The following is a 16,926-nucleotide window of genomic DNA, read 5'->3' as shown; positions in this document are numbered from 1 at the left end:
CACCCTGAGAGAGGGAACTGCGCCCTGAGAGAGGGAATTGATCCTGAGAGAGGGAACTGCATCCTGATAGAGGGAACTGCGCCCTGAGAGAGGGAACTGCGCCCTGAGAGAGGGAACTGCATCCTGATAGAGGGAACTGCGCCCTGAGAGAGGGAACTGCGCCCTGAGAGAGGGAACTGCACCCTGAGAAGACTGTCAAGTTTCCCTCCTGTTTGACTGTGGATACCAAACAGAGAAGGTAAAGACAACTTTAAACTGTTAACCTCTTAAGCCCGGAGCCCTATTTTCTGAAAATCCGCCTAAATACATACCTAAGTGAATGGAATATTGCTCAACTTCTACAAGTCCCATTTGCATATTCTATTACTAGGCTTGAGTAAATTGTGATGAAACAAAGGAGAATATTAATTAGGATTTTTCTTTGCATCTTTGACAGTGAATAACACCATGCTAAAAATGACCAGTACCTTCTTGAGATCATGTGTACAAAAAATCTAAGGAAATTAATAAAGGGAAGATGATTAAACAGAAGGTTTTTGAAATATTTGAAATATTATTTTAGAATATAGAATAGCAGGCTTATAAATTACCTTATTATAGCCAATTCGCACCTTTATGGATTGTGCCAAATCTTATATTTCAAATGCCCCGATTTAGTATCACCAGGCGTGCATAAGAACAGATAATGAAATCGACTGTATGTACAGTAGCTTTTTAACTTTTGCCAGGGTGGCACCATTTTGAAACTAATTTCAAATCTAATTGTTGCTACATGCTAACAATAGGGAAGAGAAACTAACTGCGCTTCAATATATACCAATAATGTTAAGTTTAGTGGTTTATTATCCCAAGTAATAAGAGATATTAAATAAATTCATACAGAAGTAATTCGCTTCAAACCCCATAGAGGCCTTTGGGAAGTGTCGTTCGCAAAAATTCCAACGCTCATCGAAAGCTCTCGGTGTCCTCCTCCTTGGTTATGATGTTTATACTTGAATACGTTTGAAAAATAAAACTATACTTTTGTCAAACAGTCTGGAGAGATTGATTTATGACGTGATGTCATTTTGGGACCGGTACCGGTCTCGTCGGGCTTAAGATGTTAAACAGTAATCCAGAACAATTTTAATGCACTTTTATTGTTTATCCCTGCCCATCCATCCCTCCCCCCTCCCTACTCACTGCTGTAGGTGATGTTGAAGCCCCGCCCCCATACATCCCTCCCCCCTCCATCCCTCCCCCCTCCCCTCCCCCCTCCCTACTCACTGCTGTAGGTGATGTTGAAGCCCCGCCCCCCTCCCCCCTCCCTCCCCTCCCCCCGCCCCCCTCCCCACTCACTGCTGTAGGTGATGTTGAAGCCCCGCCCGGACATGGAGTGATCAGCCTGGAACTCCAGCTGCAGCACGTTGCTATTGGACGTCAGGTGGGAGGGAACCTCCGCCCCCGAGTAGCGGCCCAGTATCGTGGCTCCCGATTGGTCGCTGTCCTTGACCGTCAGGAAGTCGTAGGGCGGCTCCAGGTCGAAGTCGTTGAAGGCCAGGTGGATCCGGGAGCCAAGCTCGGAGATGATGAGCCAGACGCAGTTCAGGTTGTTGCCGTAGCCCTCTGGGTAGTCGGGGGACAAGACCGTCCCCATGGGCGCCGTGAAGTTGGAGAAGCAGGGGACTGCGAGAGAGAGAGAGAGCCAGACGGCCCGACAACACACGTTAATATGAGATCAATATTTCATTTTTTCGCCATGGCATTCATAATTCATATATACACCTCCTGCTCTGAAGCTGGACCCTACGGCTCAATACAACGACGGCTCAATACCGCCGCCTGGTGGATGGTCGGGCGAGTTACACTGGTAAACAGGATATGGCTGTTGTGCGTCGATTAAATTCATCCGGCCGTCAGATATTGTCGCAAGGCTCCCGACAGACACTATAGTACATATCGATCACTTTATAAACTTAATAATCGATATGATTTCGGCGTTTATTGCGACATACAAACCGGAAACCTCCTATACCTGGGATCTTTCACCGCCAGTCTCAAGGACGCTGACGGTATTTTCAGCCCAATTGTTCATTCATTTCACTGCAAACCGATCTGATCAATATATCACCCATACTACATTTACTGACGATCACGGAATTATAAACGACCCCCCCCCCCCCCCCTTTCATCCGCGCATGATGACGCATAACATATAGGATCATATACAGTTGACTTTTTTAACACAATCCCGCCCAACAACGTATATATCCATGTTTCGAATCCATGCTTAAAGGACCAAGGACGGATACATCCGTGGCAAGGTTGTTTTGGCTTTTATTCCATTTTAATAACCTATTCAAGGTTATTCTGCAGATGTACCCTACTCTTTGAATTAGAGAAAGTGCATTACCGGCCAGATCCTCTTAGGGGCGCTATCTCGATAATGCAGTGTTCCCTGTGGCAGAAGCTGTCTTTTTTTTTTTTTTTATCTCTCTAATGTAGTTTTCTACTCACCTAAAGCGATCGCTATTGTCGGAGCATGTCTATGTTCCCCGGGTCCTATGTTCCCTGGGTTCTATGTTCCCCGCTTTGATTGATTGGTTAATTGAAAATGTTAGACCACCAGCCCTGATTCCAAACTCTAACCTTAACCAGTTCGAAAGAGGGCCTAAGCTTAACCGTTCGAAACAAGGCGGACATTATAATCAATAAAATAATAAAAATTAATAAAATGTTCAATCTATTAATCAATCAAAGCGGGGAACATAGAACCCGGGGAACATAGGACCCGGGGAACATAGGGATGATCCCGCTATTGTCTGTTGCACGGAATACGTTTTGGATAGCTGATTTCACTATGCAATAAGGGGATTTATCATCAGCCAATGGACATATCGATCTACCAGATGGCGACCGATAACTGGGAAATGCTCGGGGGGATCCAACCGGCTCATGTTAAGATCTTTTTCATGTAAATTACATGCTGATCAGGCATTGTTATGATACTCAACCAGGCGATCAGCGTATGTGGCTACTTAGACGAACACGGTTATTGGTAATCAATAATCAGAAACGACGTCCCCCGCCCCCCCCCCCCCTTTCATGCATACATGCTTGAGGATCGTACCGATCATTTTGATCCACTTTTTCTCCCATTTTCTATATTTTCTCCCATCCCAATTTCGTATCATCCAATTCAACCCTCCCCTGTCACAAACGCTGTTTCTTGCCTCCCACAAGCCGGCTGCAATGTGGACTAAGTCATACATAGCACAAGTCCCCTCCGGTACTTGAGGTAACAGCAGTCGCATCTTTTCACCTGCGCAGCTCGATCTCTTAGTGGCGAGGAGTAACGCGTGGGAGGCTCACGCTGCCCCCGACACTTCCTGATTCTACTGCGCAGGCGCACCAACCGACCTGTAGGAGTCGCTGTCCACAACGCCCGATCCCCACCCATCAGTTTCCCACCCCCTAATACGGCCAATGTGTATTAGTATGAACGACCAGCTAAACTGAAAGCAATGTAGAGCGCTGGGCTCGAACAGGCCTTGCCCACTACGCCACGTAGCCGCCCTTAGGATCGTACCGATCATATGCAGTTTGAGTTTTAACTGTAGCTTCTGTATAACGGAAATGCCATTGGATATAACGTTAGTAGCTATTAGCCCTTTATCCAGCCTTCCAGGAAATATACTAGACCAAATATTGTATAATGCTTATATTCACGGCGCTATAAAATGAGAACGTATTGATGAAAAAATGATTTCTTGAAGCCATTTTGAAGGGACGGTTTATTATCTCAATTGACAATGAGAATGGACAGATAGCAATACTATAAAGTATAGATTTAGCTCTACAAACAGCCCCACAGACTGTGCAAGTCTGTTTACATATGCTGGTCGTCTAGAGTGATATTAGACGCATCCCAGTGGCCGCCAATGTGTTAATATAGTGTGTATCGGGAATAAACGGCAATTGATAATCTATATATGCATTTATGCCTATAACTCACGTTCTATGAATTACTGCAGAAAACGATAAAAACATACTTAAATTCTAGAAGGTATTTTTGTATGAATCTATGAATGAAAAAGTATAACGTTCCTACATCCTGAACGATAGATAATCGATGTTGAATGGGCCATAGTAATGTCAATTTAGCAATACAATTTAAAAAGTTATAGCCCTGCAAAGAAGGTGAACATCTCCATAGGCTTAGAGTGGTGGCAGTGAGGCTACATTGATGGATATAACCGTGGCAGGGAATGTGTTAAGGCCCGACAACACACGTTCATGTCCCCATGGGCCGGACACGTCTTCTTTAACCCTTTCACTGCCACACTACAGAAGGTTAACCCTTTACTATCAGACTACCGACGGTCGGTAGTGTGATAGTAAAGGGCTAACCTTCTGTAGTGTGGCAGTGAAAGGGTTAACCTGCTGTGGTGTAGCAGTGAAAGGGTTAACCGTCTGTGTATTGTCACAGTGAAAGGGTTAACCATTTGGTAGTGCGGCAGTGAAAGGGTTAAAGCCCGACAACACACGTTAATGTCCTCATGGGCCGGATGCGTCAATATTTTAGGCAACCAACTTGTGTTCAGCGTTTCTCTGATTGGCCACGACGCCCATAAAGGCCCTGATACTGTGGGTTAAAGGCTCTGCTACTGTGGGTTAAAGGCCCTGATACTGTGGGTTAAAGGCCCTGATACTGTGGGTTAAATGCTCTGATACTGTGGGTTAAAGGCTCTGCTACTGTGGGTTAAAGGCCCTGATACTGTGGGTTAAACGCCCTGATACTGTGGGTTAAAGGCCCTGATACTGTGGGTTAAACGCCCTGATACTGTGGGTTAAACGCCATGATACTGTAGGTTAAACGCCCTGATACTGTGGGTTAAAGGCCCTGATACTGTGGGTTAAAGGCTCTGATACTGTGGGTTAAAGGCCCTGATACTGTGGGTTAAAGGCCCTGATACTGTGGGTTAAAGGCCCTGATACTGTGGGTTAAAGGCTCTGCTAATGTGGGTTAAAGGCCCTGTGGGTTAAAGGCTCTGCTAATGTGGGTTAAAGGCCCTGATACTGTGGGTTAAAGGCTCTGATACTGTGGGTTAAAGGCTCTGATACTGTGGGTTAAAGGCCCTGTGGGTTAAAGGCTCTGCTAATGTGGGTTAAAGGCCCTGATACTCTGGGTTAAAGGCCCTGTGATCATAAATCACTAAAGCATATTGAATGTGCATACGCGTCATGATTTGATTTATGACTACCGTCTTTAATGGGAATGTGGGTGGTTTGAGCTACAGATGTGTATCAGTGACAATCAAGCCGTAAACAAAGAGGCTTATTGGGATGTTAGATCCTAATGTGAAGAACTGTATGATTTGATGTTCTGTCCCTTACCTTGACTTTTTCTGTTTTGCTGCGGTCTATTTTATACTTATTTTATGTCTGCACTTTTTTGTATATTTTGTGCTTGTTCTATGCCAATTATGCCAGTATTTTTTGCTGCTGTGAAGCACTTTGAGCTTCAATTCTTGTATGAAAGGTGCTATACAAATAACATGTATTATTATTATTATTATTATTATTATTATTATTATTATTATTATTATTATTATTATTACATACTCTATACTATAACAATATCTGTACATATCCCTTACCTACTCTTACTAGTTATACCGCTGGCCAGTATGACTTACTACCATTATGTCTTTATACCTGTATCACTGTACATAATACTATAACACTGTACATACATATGATTAGCATTATTACTCACTACTACTCATTTATATATACTCCGGTTTAATCACCTGTGCATTGTATACTGCTATTGCACTTTACTGTTACATTTGCCAAACTTATTTTGGTTGTACTGTACTTGTGCTGTATGATGGCAATACATTTGAATCAAATCTAATCTAATCTAAAAGACAGATATCACTATTACAGTCAATGTCTTCTTTTTCCTTTCCTCATCATGTCATCAGCTAGACCAGTGGTTCTCAAACTTTTTACACCAAGTACCACCTGAGAACGTAGCTGGCTCTCCAAGTACCACCATATGACCGGCGTTAAAATACAGTCTATTCAGCTATGCACAGTTCACGCAGGAGGCAAATGTATTCATAATACCATTATTTATTGTTCTGTATCGTATCGCTTTCGCTCGGCATCGCTCTCTGCACTATCTCGCATACGTGCACGCGCACTGAATAAAGACCACAATGTACCTTTAATCCCAATATTCGTCTGACCACACCCCTATCAGCTTACCCATATAAGCAGGGGTGGGGCCACCCACTCGCCTCCTTCTCGCTTTCACCACAAGGAAGAAGTGCCTCGGTAGATCCCCACACTTGACACCATGATGGAAGAAAGGTTTAGGAGCAGCTTGGGAAACAAGGATACGTTGACATCATATCTTTATTTTCTCTCTCACTATTTTCGAGAAAATACGGCGATATTGTCTTCGTACTGGAGGGTCTGGAAGATGATGATCATTCTAAAAACCCTCCACCGGTTTTCGTATTGGGAGCACGCCGCTGCATGCTTCTCAACTGCAGTTCCTTGCTGTGTTTGTTGGGGTGAAACCTGTCAGGCCACAGCTGAACTGTCGGACATGCCGCTGTTGTGAGAAGCGGTGCGTTCCAGGTTGGGTGAGTAGTGTTTTGCTGGCAGGCTCCACTTGTCTGTTAGTGCTATGGGGGCTACTTGACAATGTTTATGGAAACCGGCCCCAGGCTAGGGTCCTTTGTTCAGCCACCTAGGCGACAGAAGGCCTTGGTCTGAAGACCATTATAGTTTTAACTAGTGGGCCGCGACCATTAACACTGGTGATCCCTGTGTGTTCTGGACGAGTGGACATCTCTCTGTCACCGTGTTAAGGCCCCATCTTTCATATCCAAATGAGAGTATTCCTTCACGAGGGGATATGTGCATGGATGTGCGATAGCGGCAGATCCATGTTCAAATCAGCTACACAGGCCAGTTTGGTATTGTGCTGATTCCGTCGGGTGTTGGTAAAATCACCGTTGTAAAGCAGTGTTGACATCTTGTTTCTCTGTTCTCTTAAACAGTGAGGAGAGGTTCAGAACGGCGGCCTGTCTGGGTGAGTGTTATGTCATTGTTTACATGTTCAGTTGATAGCTGCTTAGCTTACGGTTAGCCAGTCAGCTGTTAACTGCTGCGTTAGCCTGCTGGATCGCTGCATGGCCTGCTTAGGGCCTACTATTAGCCAGTCAGCTGTTAGCTGCGGGGCTAGCATGTCGTGGTCGCTAGGTAACGTTAGCTTGCTGCGATAGGCCATGGCTGGAGCGGGGTAGCTTAGCTTCTCGCGCGCCGCCGTGAGCTCGCTTCTGATCGCGTGCGTCGTTAGCTCGGCGTCTCGCAAGCAGAAGCAGTAGCACCCGAACGGTTGGAGCGGCCGTTAGCTTGATGCTATTCTGTTGAACGTGCTTTGATTTTAACATGTTTTACACTCTTGACCGCGACGTCATCCTTGACAGGGGATGTTTCGTCGACCCTGCCCTGAGCCTGGACGGCAAGGTTGCATCAACGGGGGACTGTAGTACGGGTTGGGGCGGTGACGCTACCCAGTTCGGACAACACAGGAGCGGCTGTGTTCCTACGGTGTCTGTGACTGCACTTCGCTGATCTGCGTTCCGGGTAGGAACGGGGTTGACCAGACCTCATAACACGTCTTCTGGTTTTACTTTGCTAAATGTATTGTGAATAACAGTGTTTTTTCCCAAAACGTGTGTTGTTGCAGTGCATTTAGGATACGTTGCGGGTTATGTGTGAGCTGTTTTTTTTTTTGTCACTGGCAGTTAGCTTCTCCGTGTAAAATCGGGATGTAATGATCTGGTTGTTGTGTGAGAAACATCATGGTGTTTATATGTACCGTGTACTCGCAACTAAGGTAACTAACCTATGAAGCTATGCTTGGTGACAAGTGAGTAAAAGAATGTTCTTTCTCAGACTGTAATGACAATGAACAGTGTGTTCACACATTAACAGGTTTTCCTGTTTTAACTGGCCGTATTGAGGGTAAAATAGGAGGATTGTGTTTCCCCCCCGGTTCCCTGGGGACTTTTTCATCCTCCTATCAGATATGTTGTGCATTAATTGTGTCTTTTGTGTGGTAGGGATACGATGTAACTCTTAGCTTGATTGCTGAGGTTGTGCTAAATCTGCTGGAGAAACTTATTTCCTAAAGGGAAATTGGTTTGGTTGCTGTCATGTGTGCTTAGCAAGGCCTGTGGTCGATACTAATCAAGAATGATGTATTCTCTCATTGTGAAAAAAACGGCGTTCCTCTGTTGAGTGTTTTTTGCCATTTTTTGTAGGTGATGATGGGTTGTGTGTGTCATGTGACCTACAACTGGGTTGTACTGGCCACAGAAGCACATGTGTATGTTGGACCGGGGTTCTTAGAGCCCTCTCTATTCTGTGTTTTTCCTTAGTAAAAATCAGATAGCAGGTTAGCTCATGCGCTGTGTGGAGCTGTGAAACGCTTCATAGAGCTGACTATGACTGTGTCATATTCTCTTTTTGTCGTTACATCGTATCATGGGTGTGGGGTCGTAAAGGGGTGAACTGGTAACCTTTCCTCTCCCCATTGTTCTGTCGGTCAGGGGTACACCCCCTGTCCTTCAAGGTTCCCGTCACGTGGCGGTTCGGCACGTTACAGGGGGGGGGGGGGGGGGGGGGGGGGGGGAGGGAGTTCCTGGTCCCACGGCCTGGTATATTGGGCGTGTGCACCGCAGGAATTCCCCCGCCATAGAGTACGTCACCGTGCGCGTCTCTGTTGGTAGGACTTCCGTGTGCTGTTCAGGTCCATGTGATGGATCTGTTTTCAGGGGGGGTGGTCAGGGCTCCTCCTCACCAAGCGCCTATTCAGGCCTTCTGTGAGTTCGGACTCCTTCTTCCATGTGAGGAAGCCTCCATCAGAGTACAGAGCCTTCCTCCTCAGATTGTCAAAGTGAGTGGACCCTCTAGAAGGGTCCTTTTCTATTGTATGTATATTCGATTCAATTCGTTTATTGAGTGTGTATGGGTTCAGTGCCTCTTCCCCGGAGGCCCTAAAACCAGTTTTTTACATGGCTCAAGGTGCAATATATTCTTTTCAATCTGTACAGCTCGCGTGGGAAGTCTCTCTGGGGATCCCCGTCTCTTTCCTATGGGAGGGTGGTGGGATGTAAAAATGTGAACATTTTTTACCCCGGCTGTGTAGACTGGGATACATACTGTTGATGCTTCCTTCTTTCTATTCCAGAAGTGTTGGAGTTAGGGAGTGTCACACCCCTCTTGTCGTTCCCCTGGGCGCCTTGGGGATTCAATGACAGGTCTAAATAGCCTGTTCATTGATGGGGGTGTGTCCCGACGCACGTATAGTGCTAGCTCGCTGTAAACAGGCGATTGACTGGCACACCTTGGTTGCTTGTGGTTGAAACAGCGTTTTTATAAAGCAACTGAGATGGGGGTTTTTCCTCTTCCGACGACCACATCCCATGACCTGGGTGGGTTGTCGACGGATTCTCGTTCATGTCTGGGGGATGATGACGGGATGGATCTGAACATATGTGGTGGGGTCTCACGCCCTTGGGGTGGGCCACCAGGCGCGGTTCGTCCGAACGTCTGGGTGGCGCCTTCTTTTCATGTTAAGATCAACACGCATATCTGCCCTTCTCCTGGAGTAGGCATGTCGGCGTGGTTAGGGCACGGGACTGGTTCTGGTCACGCTGGTCCAGATCAGTTGAACCCGTTGTCCGCCGGGGATGCAGATCTGCTGTTCTGGTACCCTGAGGGACTTGGGCTTTTTTCAGGGGGAAAAATGCCAGGTCGGTCTGGGTGTCACAGGGTTAAGCGCTATGGAGACCCTGGTTGGGTATGTTTTTACTCAGCACTGTCGTCATGGCTTACAGCCATGCCATTCTGTACGCGCTCGATCTCGTCGGATCTCGGCCGCTACACAGGTTGGTCCTGGTTAGTACTTGGTTGGGAGACCGCCTGGGAATACCAAGTACGGTGTGCTTAGGGGCTGGTTCTCCATTATTTTTCGCTCCTCTCTCACGCATGGCGAAGAGGGGCCTGTGGGGGTGGTTTTTTGACCTCCTCTGGTGACCCTGTGCTTCCCGTACCGCCAGGCCCGGTCCGAAGTGATGTTTGCGACCCGTAGGCCTGGGTTAACCCTTTTTGGAAACTGAAACACTTGTACTGCGGTATAGCCGGTGTATACCCGCAGGTGTGTTTTGGAGTTTTTTCTTGAGGGGTTATAGGAACAACCACCGCATTGGGTAACACCGAGGTGGTTGATTCCCTGGTGTGTTGGTGCAGTGTCAACTCCCGGGTTCACCGTTTGAGGGTGCCCCTGCACGTTCATGACGTCTGCCAATCGTGTCAGCCTTCTCTGCCTCGACCCCTCTGGGTGGGGGTTTTTAAATGGAGGCTTGGTCATGCAACAACGCCAGCATACGCCCCTTCCGCCGGGGCAGCTGTGTTCAGCTGTCCCCTCTGGCGCCTGTCTCGTCCGCAGTCTCCAGGCTAGGGTTAACAGCCTGTTGCCTGGTTTTTCCCCGGTGCGCTGCCTGCTTCCGTTGGTTAACCTTTTTTGTGTGCTTACGGCCATGCTGACTGTCTGTTCTGCAGGGTCAGTGTGCCAGGCGGTGTACTGTTGGGGGGACGGGGCCCGCTCGGCTTACGGCCATACCGACCTGAACACGCTCGATCTCGTCCGATCTCGGAAGCTAAGCAGGTTCTGGCCTGGTTAGTACTTGGATGGGATTCCGCCTGGGAATACCAGGTGCAGTAACTGAGGGGCCTTTGTCCGAATACGCTGGCGATGTGGGGGGCGGGGCACTACGTGCCCACCTGGTGGGGTCTTGATGCTGGCATCATGGACTTCTCCGGGCCCCCATTCTAGGGAGTCCAGTCCTTTTGGTGGGTCTGGGTCTTCCTTCGTGCTCCGCTGCTACGGCCTTGCCACGGGGTTGGGTTTGCCCTTGACCCCGTGATTCTGGGGGCAGTAACGAGGTTGTTCCTCCGTTCGTTCCCGGGTGGCATGCGGGTTGTGCGTGTGTGTAGTCGTGGGGTCAAGCCACGGTCTGCTCACCCTGTGCGTTGAGTTGCTTGAGTGCCTCTTCGCACGGTCGGGTCCGTCGCCCTCCCGTGAAGCCCCTAATAGGGGGGGTGCCCGCCATTAGGGTGGGTCGGGGGGGCTCGGCCCTCCCTGTTCTGATGGTTTGTGGGGGGCTGTCAGCGGGGCGTATTTGTCGGCCGTTGGCTCTCGCTCGGCCTCCCTTGTGCAGAGAGCGATGCCGAGCGAGAGCGATACGATACAGAACGTTAGGTTATGACTATAACCAAGTTCTGTTAGTATAGCGACGCTCGGCATCCGACGCCGCTGCAGCCTTTGACCTCGCCTTGTGGCGAAAGCTTGGGAAGGAGGCGAGTGGGTGGCCCCACCCCTGCTTATATGGGTAAGCTGATAGGGGTGTGGTCAGACGAATATTGGGATTAAAGGTACATTGTGGTCTTTATTCAGTGCGTGTGCACGTATGCGAGATAGTGCAGAGAGCGATGCCGAGCGTCGCTATACTAACAGAACTTGGTTATAGTCATAACCTAACGTTAACTTTTGTCAGACACAGCCACAATGTACAAAGGGATAGCACTAGAACTAGCAAACGCTTCCACACAACTCATACAATGCAAGGGGCATTGAGAACATAATAACTAACATTCTCACATAGCAAGTGAGAAAATTAAGAACTGTATTTCAGCAAATGTACTTAATTCTCTCTCTCTCTCTATCTCTCTCTCTCTCTCACTCTCTCTCTCTCTCTCTCTCTCTCTCTCTCTCTCTCTCTCTCTCTCTCTCTCTCTCTCTCTCTCTCTCTCTCTCTCTCTCTCTCACACAGCAAGCAATTGTCCGTCATTCTCTCTCACACTCACACACACACACACACACACACACACACACACACACACACACACACACACACACACACACACACACACACACACACACACACACACACACACACACACACACACACACACACACACACACACACACACACACACACACACACACAATTATTTTGTTACAAAAACTTAATTTCCTGCATTCTGGTGCAGGCATTTTTGAATTTTTACCCTTTAAATGCCAGTGTTTGTGATGGGCATCACAAATTATTGTAAAAAAGAAAAGAAAACACATATTCAATACATTTTTGAATGTTTACCCTTTAAATGCCAGTTTGTGTGATGGCATCACAAATGATTGTTAAAAAAACACAGAAAGTAAAATATTTACAATATATCAAATGCAAAGTACATTTTTCTGGGGGGGATTATTACAGGCTAGGCATGTGTCAATGATTAGCAGCAACACATATTTTGATGGATTTTTTTGTAATGTCAGATTTAACACCAACTCTTTTCAGAAAAGTGGGAGTATTTCATTTTTTATCTGACATTACAAGAAATCTAAAAATAAATGGTTATGATCAGGGCTGAAGTTGAATTAAAGATGTATGACTGTTTAGACTGCATTATTCTCTGTCACAGTGATCTCCTGGTTGTTCCCCACTTAGATTATCTAACTATCGCGCTGCCGCAACCAGAAACACTGGCCTGACCTGCTTCTAAGTTCAGTGGCCTGACTGCAAACTTTTTAGCTTTTTTGGAAATGTTTTCAAGTACCACCAGCAGTACCACCAAGTACCACTAGTGGTACGCGTACCACAGTTTGAGAACCACTAAGCTAGACAGTATCTCTGGACCCCGGATCCCCAGGGTGAGACTAACGTTTCTCATTATCCCTTCCACTACCACACTACAGACGGTTAACCTTTCACTACCACACTACAGAAGGTTAACCTTTCACTACCACACTACAGACGGTGTGGTAGTGAACGGGTTAACCTTCTTTTTTTTATCAACTTTTTCTCCCCAGCAGCAGGGGGGGCGGGGCAGCAGGGGGGGGGGCGGAGCAGCAGGGGGGGATCTCAGCATCAAGAACCAAAGTCGGACGCATTTCCAGTGTCGCTTTCAACAGCTGGTGTGGTTTGAAAATGGATGGTTTCTCGATACTTATATCATGATAGATAAAATAATTGTATTGTAATGTGTGCTTTATTTGTTTGTTTTGGCGAGCAATAAACCCAGATTATGAATTTTTAATGGTCTTTACATTTCTCTAGCTATATGCACAGTTTTCCAGCAATGAGTGTGTGTGTGTGTGGGGGGGGGGGCACCTAAAATACAAGATAAAAACTGATAAACACGAGGAGATCACCTAAAATACAAGATATAAACAGATAAACATGAGGAGATCACCTAAAATACAAGATAAACATGAAGATAAAACAAAGCAACTAAAATCCTTATACACAGTGGTTAGTGGTCATGGCTTTGAAGTGTGGTTCAGGTTGGAGTATTGATCTTTTGAAGTGCGTTGGATGATGTTCCATGAGTCAGGAAAGCATTCACGGAAAAGGCAGAAAATGACTCGAGGAACCTTAAGCACAAGTTGTTTGATGTGGTCCAGGGGTAAGGGTGCTCGCTTGGCACACTGAGCATGGCACTAACACTGCCAGGGTTACTGGTTCGATTCCCACCGGGCCAACCATACGGAAAACATAACATCCCGATATCGCTTAAACTATGTACATAAAGTACTTATTGACCACAAGAAAAAGGTACATATTGTATGTTATGTTATAGCCATCATTAATATATTGACATATTTATGAAAATATCGAATGTGTACATATTACAAATATGTAATATATTGATGTAGTTACAAATAAGTACATATTACATATTGAATGTTTTACTTTCATTTTTTCAGAAAACATTAGAGTGTCCCTGCTGCGGAACAAACCCAGGACGCTGGCATGGGAGGCAACTAACTAACCCTAACCTTAACCACACTGTTACCTTAAACTAACTATAACCATAACCCTAACCACACTGTTACCTTAACACTAGCACAGCCGACAAGGGGTCACATGACCCCTAGGCATTTTCAATAAATGTATCCTCGTCACTTGGTCGAGCTCCAGCTCTGTCACTCAATGACTTTTCCTAAAAGTACCCGTTTTATCTGGAACGGTTTCTGAAATTTCAAAATCACTTCAGGAAAATGTAATTAGAACATTATTCCACATATGGGCCATTGGAACAGACGAAAGTCACAGCACTTTGCGAGCGTCTAGCGCAGGGGTGGCCAACCCGTGGCTCGCGAACCGCATGTGGCTCTTTGCCCGTCAATTTCTTTTTTTAAGCCTGTGGTAAACCTCATATTTTTATATTCAGAGGTAATTCTATAGTTTACACTGTTTATCTTTCTCATATTTCTCATATAAGCTGTCGGGTCATCTGACCCGTTCCGGCAGGAATCAGTGGCATTTTCTCCATGGCTGTTCTAGTGTCAAACTAACCATAACCGTAACCTTAACCACACTGTTACATTAAACTAACCATAACCATAACCCTAACCATCTGTCTTAACCATAACTGTTAAATGTTAGAACAAATCATCATCATAGTAATGCTGTATTTGTATCAGAGCGGCTGGGTGGGTGTCTTAGTGTAGTTTGACTTTCGCAGAAACACCAAATGTAAATATATCTGTTACATCCCACCTGGTCCTGTTCATTTCCCCCCAACAGTTCATGGACTTATCACCTGCTAGCATACATTGCCAAAAATGTTAGCTATAGATGGAACCTTTACGGAACGTCATAATCCCTGGGTAGCTGTGGCCCATAGCAATAGACGCACGGCTCTGTGAAGTTGGAGAGAGAGAGACAGACGAGACTAAATCCCTCGCGCCCGGGTCCCTGTGGTGGCACTAAATGTCTCATGTGGACATCACTATGTCCCTGAAACAGTTTCAAACAACCCCCTGGCCTCGGGAAGTTAACTACAACCAGATCAGAGTTGATTTAATGTTATCGACAAGGCAATTCGTCTCACGGCACAAACGCCACAATGCAGACATTTACCACAACTGATCACGGTATAAAGAGCAGCGGGGTGATGGAACGGTGATATAACTAGCGTGGCAGAATGTCCCCCCAGGGGGCCGTGGAGCGGGGGAGCGATGCTTTAGGACACAATAAATGTGGAATATACCAATACAGACACACAGGAATGCAGTTCCCCAGCCCCCCCCCCCCCCCATGGGCGCCGTTAGGTTGGAGGAACACAAGACCGAGCGGTTTGCTATGGAAATGTGTTAGGCATCTTTTGCATGTAGGCATCATCATCATCGGAGGACTTAAGGTTACTATATTCTAAGAGAGAACTAGCTTAGCGCCATTCACTGGAAGTATGGTAAATGGTAAATGGCTGCTTTTTTATATAGCGCTTTTATCCAAAGCACTTTACAATTTTGTTACTTCCATTTTTACCCATTCACTCACACATTCACACACCGACGGCGGAGGCAACCGTGCAAGGTGCCAACCTGCTCATCGGGAGCAATTATGGGTTAAGTGTCTTGCTCAAGGTCACATCAACACGCTGCCCGGGAGGAGCGGGAATCGAACCGGGAACCTCCGGATTGCCAGACGACTGCTCTACCCCCTGAGCCACTGTCGCTCCTATGGGTAGGTGTGCCATGGAGAGGGACTCTGTCGGCCACCCACCCCCTGCGGACAGGTGTCCCCCAGGGCTCGGTCATAAGACCCCTTCTCTTCTCCCTCTACACTAAATCACTGGGTAACATTATCACGTCTCATGGCTTCTCATATCATTGTTATGCCGATGATACTCAACTCTTCCTCTCCTTCCCTCCCTCAGATATCCACGTCTCTGAGCGGATCTCGGCCTGTCTGTCCGACATCTCCGCCTGGATGACGACCAACCACCTCAAACTGAACCTAAGCAAAACAGAATTGCTCCACCTGCCGGCCAAATCCTCCCCCCTGACCGACCTCTCCATCACAGTCGAGAATGCAGCTGTGACCGCGTCCCTGACCGCCAAGAACCTTGGTGTTGTCCTCGACGACCAGTTGAACTTCTCTGCTCACATTGCAGCAACAACCAGAACCTGCAGATTCCTCCTGAGCAACGTCAGAAGGATACGCCCCTTCCTGACAAAAGAAGCCACCCAACTCCTCGTCCAATCAACAGTCATCTCCCGCCTCGACTACTGCAACGCACTGCTAGCTGGCCTCCCGGCCACTGCCACCAAGCCTCTTCAACTCATTCAAAACGCAGCGGCCCGCCTGATATCAAACATACCGAAGTCGGCCCATGTCACCCCACTTCTTAGGGACCTGCACTGGCTCCCCATTGCTGCACGAATCCGCTTCAAGGCCCTCGACCTAGCATACTGTGCGGCAAAGGGAACCGCTCCCGTCTACCTCCAGTCAATGGTCTCTAACTACACACCCTCAAGACCCCTACGCTCTGCATCTTCTGGCCGCCTCAGACCTACTCCTATCCAAGCTCCCGGAGGGTCATCAAAGAGAAGCCGCCTATTCTCAGTCCTTGCCCCACAATGGTGGAATGAACTACCCATCCCAGTTAGGACAGCCGAATCCCGTCCAATCTTTCGCCGTCGACTAAAGACTCACTTCTTCAACCATTATCTGAAATGATAAAAAAAAAATAAAAAAATCGAACCGTGACTAACCTTACTGTCATGCACTTGTCCTAATAAACTAACCTACACTGTAACACGCAACACTTTGATAAACATTGTTACTCAGCTGATAGAGTTGTACCCTTCTTGCTGTCTTGTCGTACAGAACTTGTAAGTCGCTTTGGATAAAAGCGTCAGCTAAATGACTAAATGTAAATGTAAATGTGCCAGTGTAGCCTAGTTCCCAACAGTCACGAAATACACTCCAAAACGTTCCTGTAAACATGTTGTGACCTGTGTATTTACCACATGGAGACATTTTCAAAAAACAACAGGGCTTTTGA

The 16,926-nt window shown here is 46.9% G+C and overlaps 1 protein-coding gene across 1 annotated transcript in view; it reads right to left on the bottom strand.

The window, feature by feature from the left end:
• Positions 1-16,926, bottom strand: part of LOC311223559 (CUB and sushi domain-containing protein 3-like) — a gene marked incomplete at both ends in the record, with an annotated part of 752,195 nt that overhangs the window by 632,978 nt on the left and 102,291 nt on the right. Inside the window, 1 exon segment of the mRNA XM_084308339.1 lies at positions 1,339-1,665. Within this exon segment, the coding sequence (XP_084164465.1) occupies positions 1,339-1,665 (327 nt within the window).

The sequence above is a fragment of the Notolepis coatsorum genome, assembly GCF_963971535.1.
Source record: "Notolepis coatsorum genome assembly, chromosome: 2".
NCBI lineage: Eukaryota > Metazoa > Chordata > Actinopteri > Aulopiformes > Paralepididae > Notolepis > Notolepis coatsorum.
This window is presented reverse-complemented; position numbering and strand designations above follow the sequence as displayed.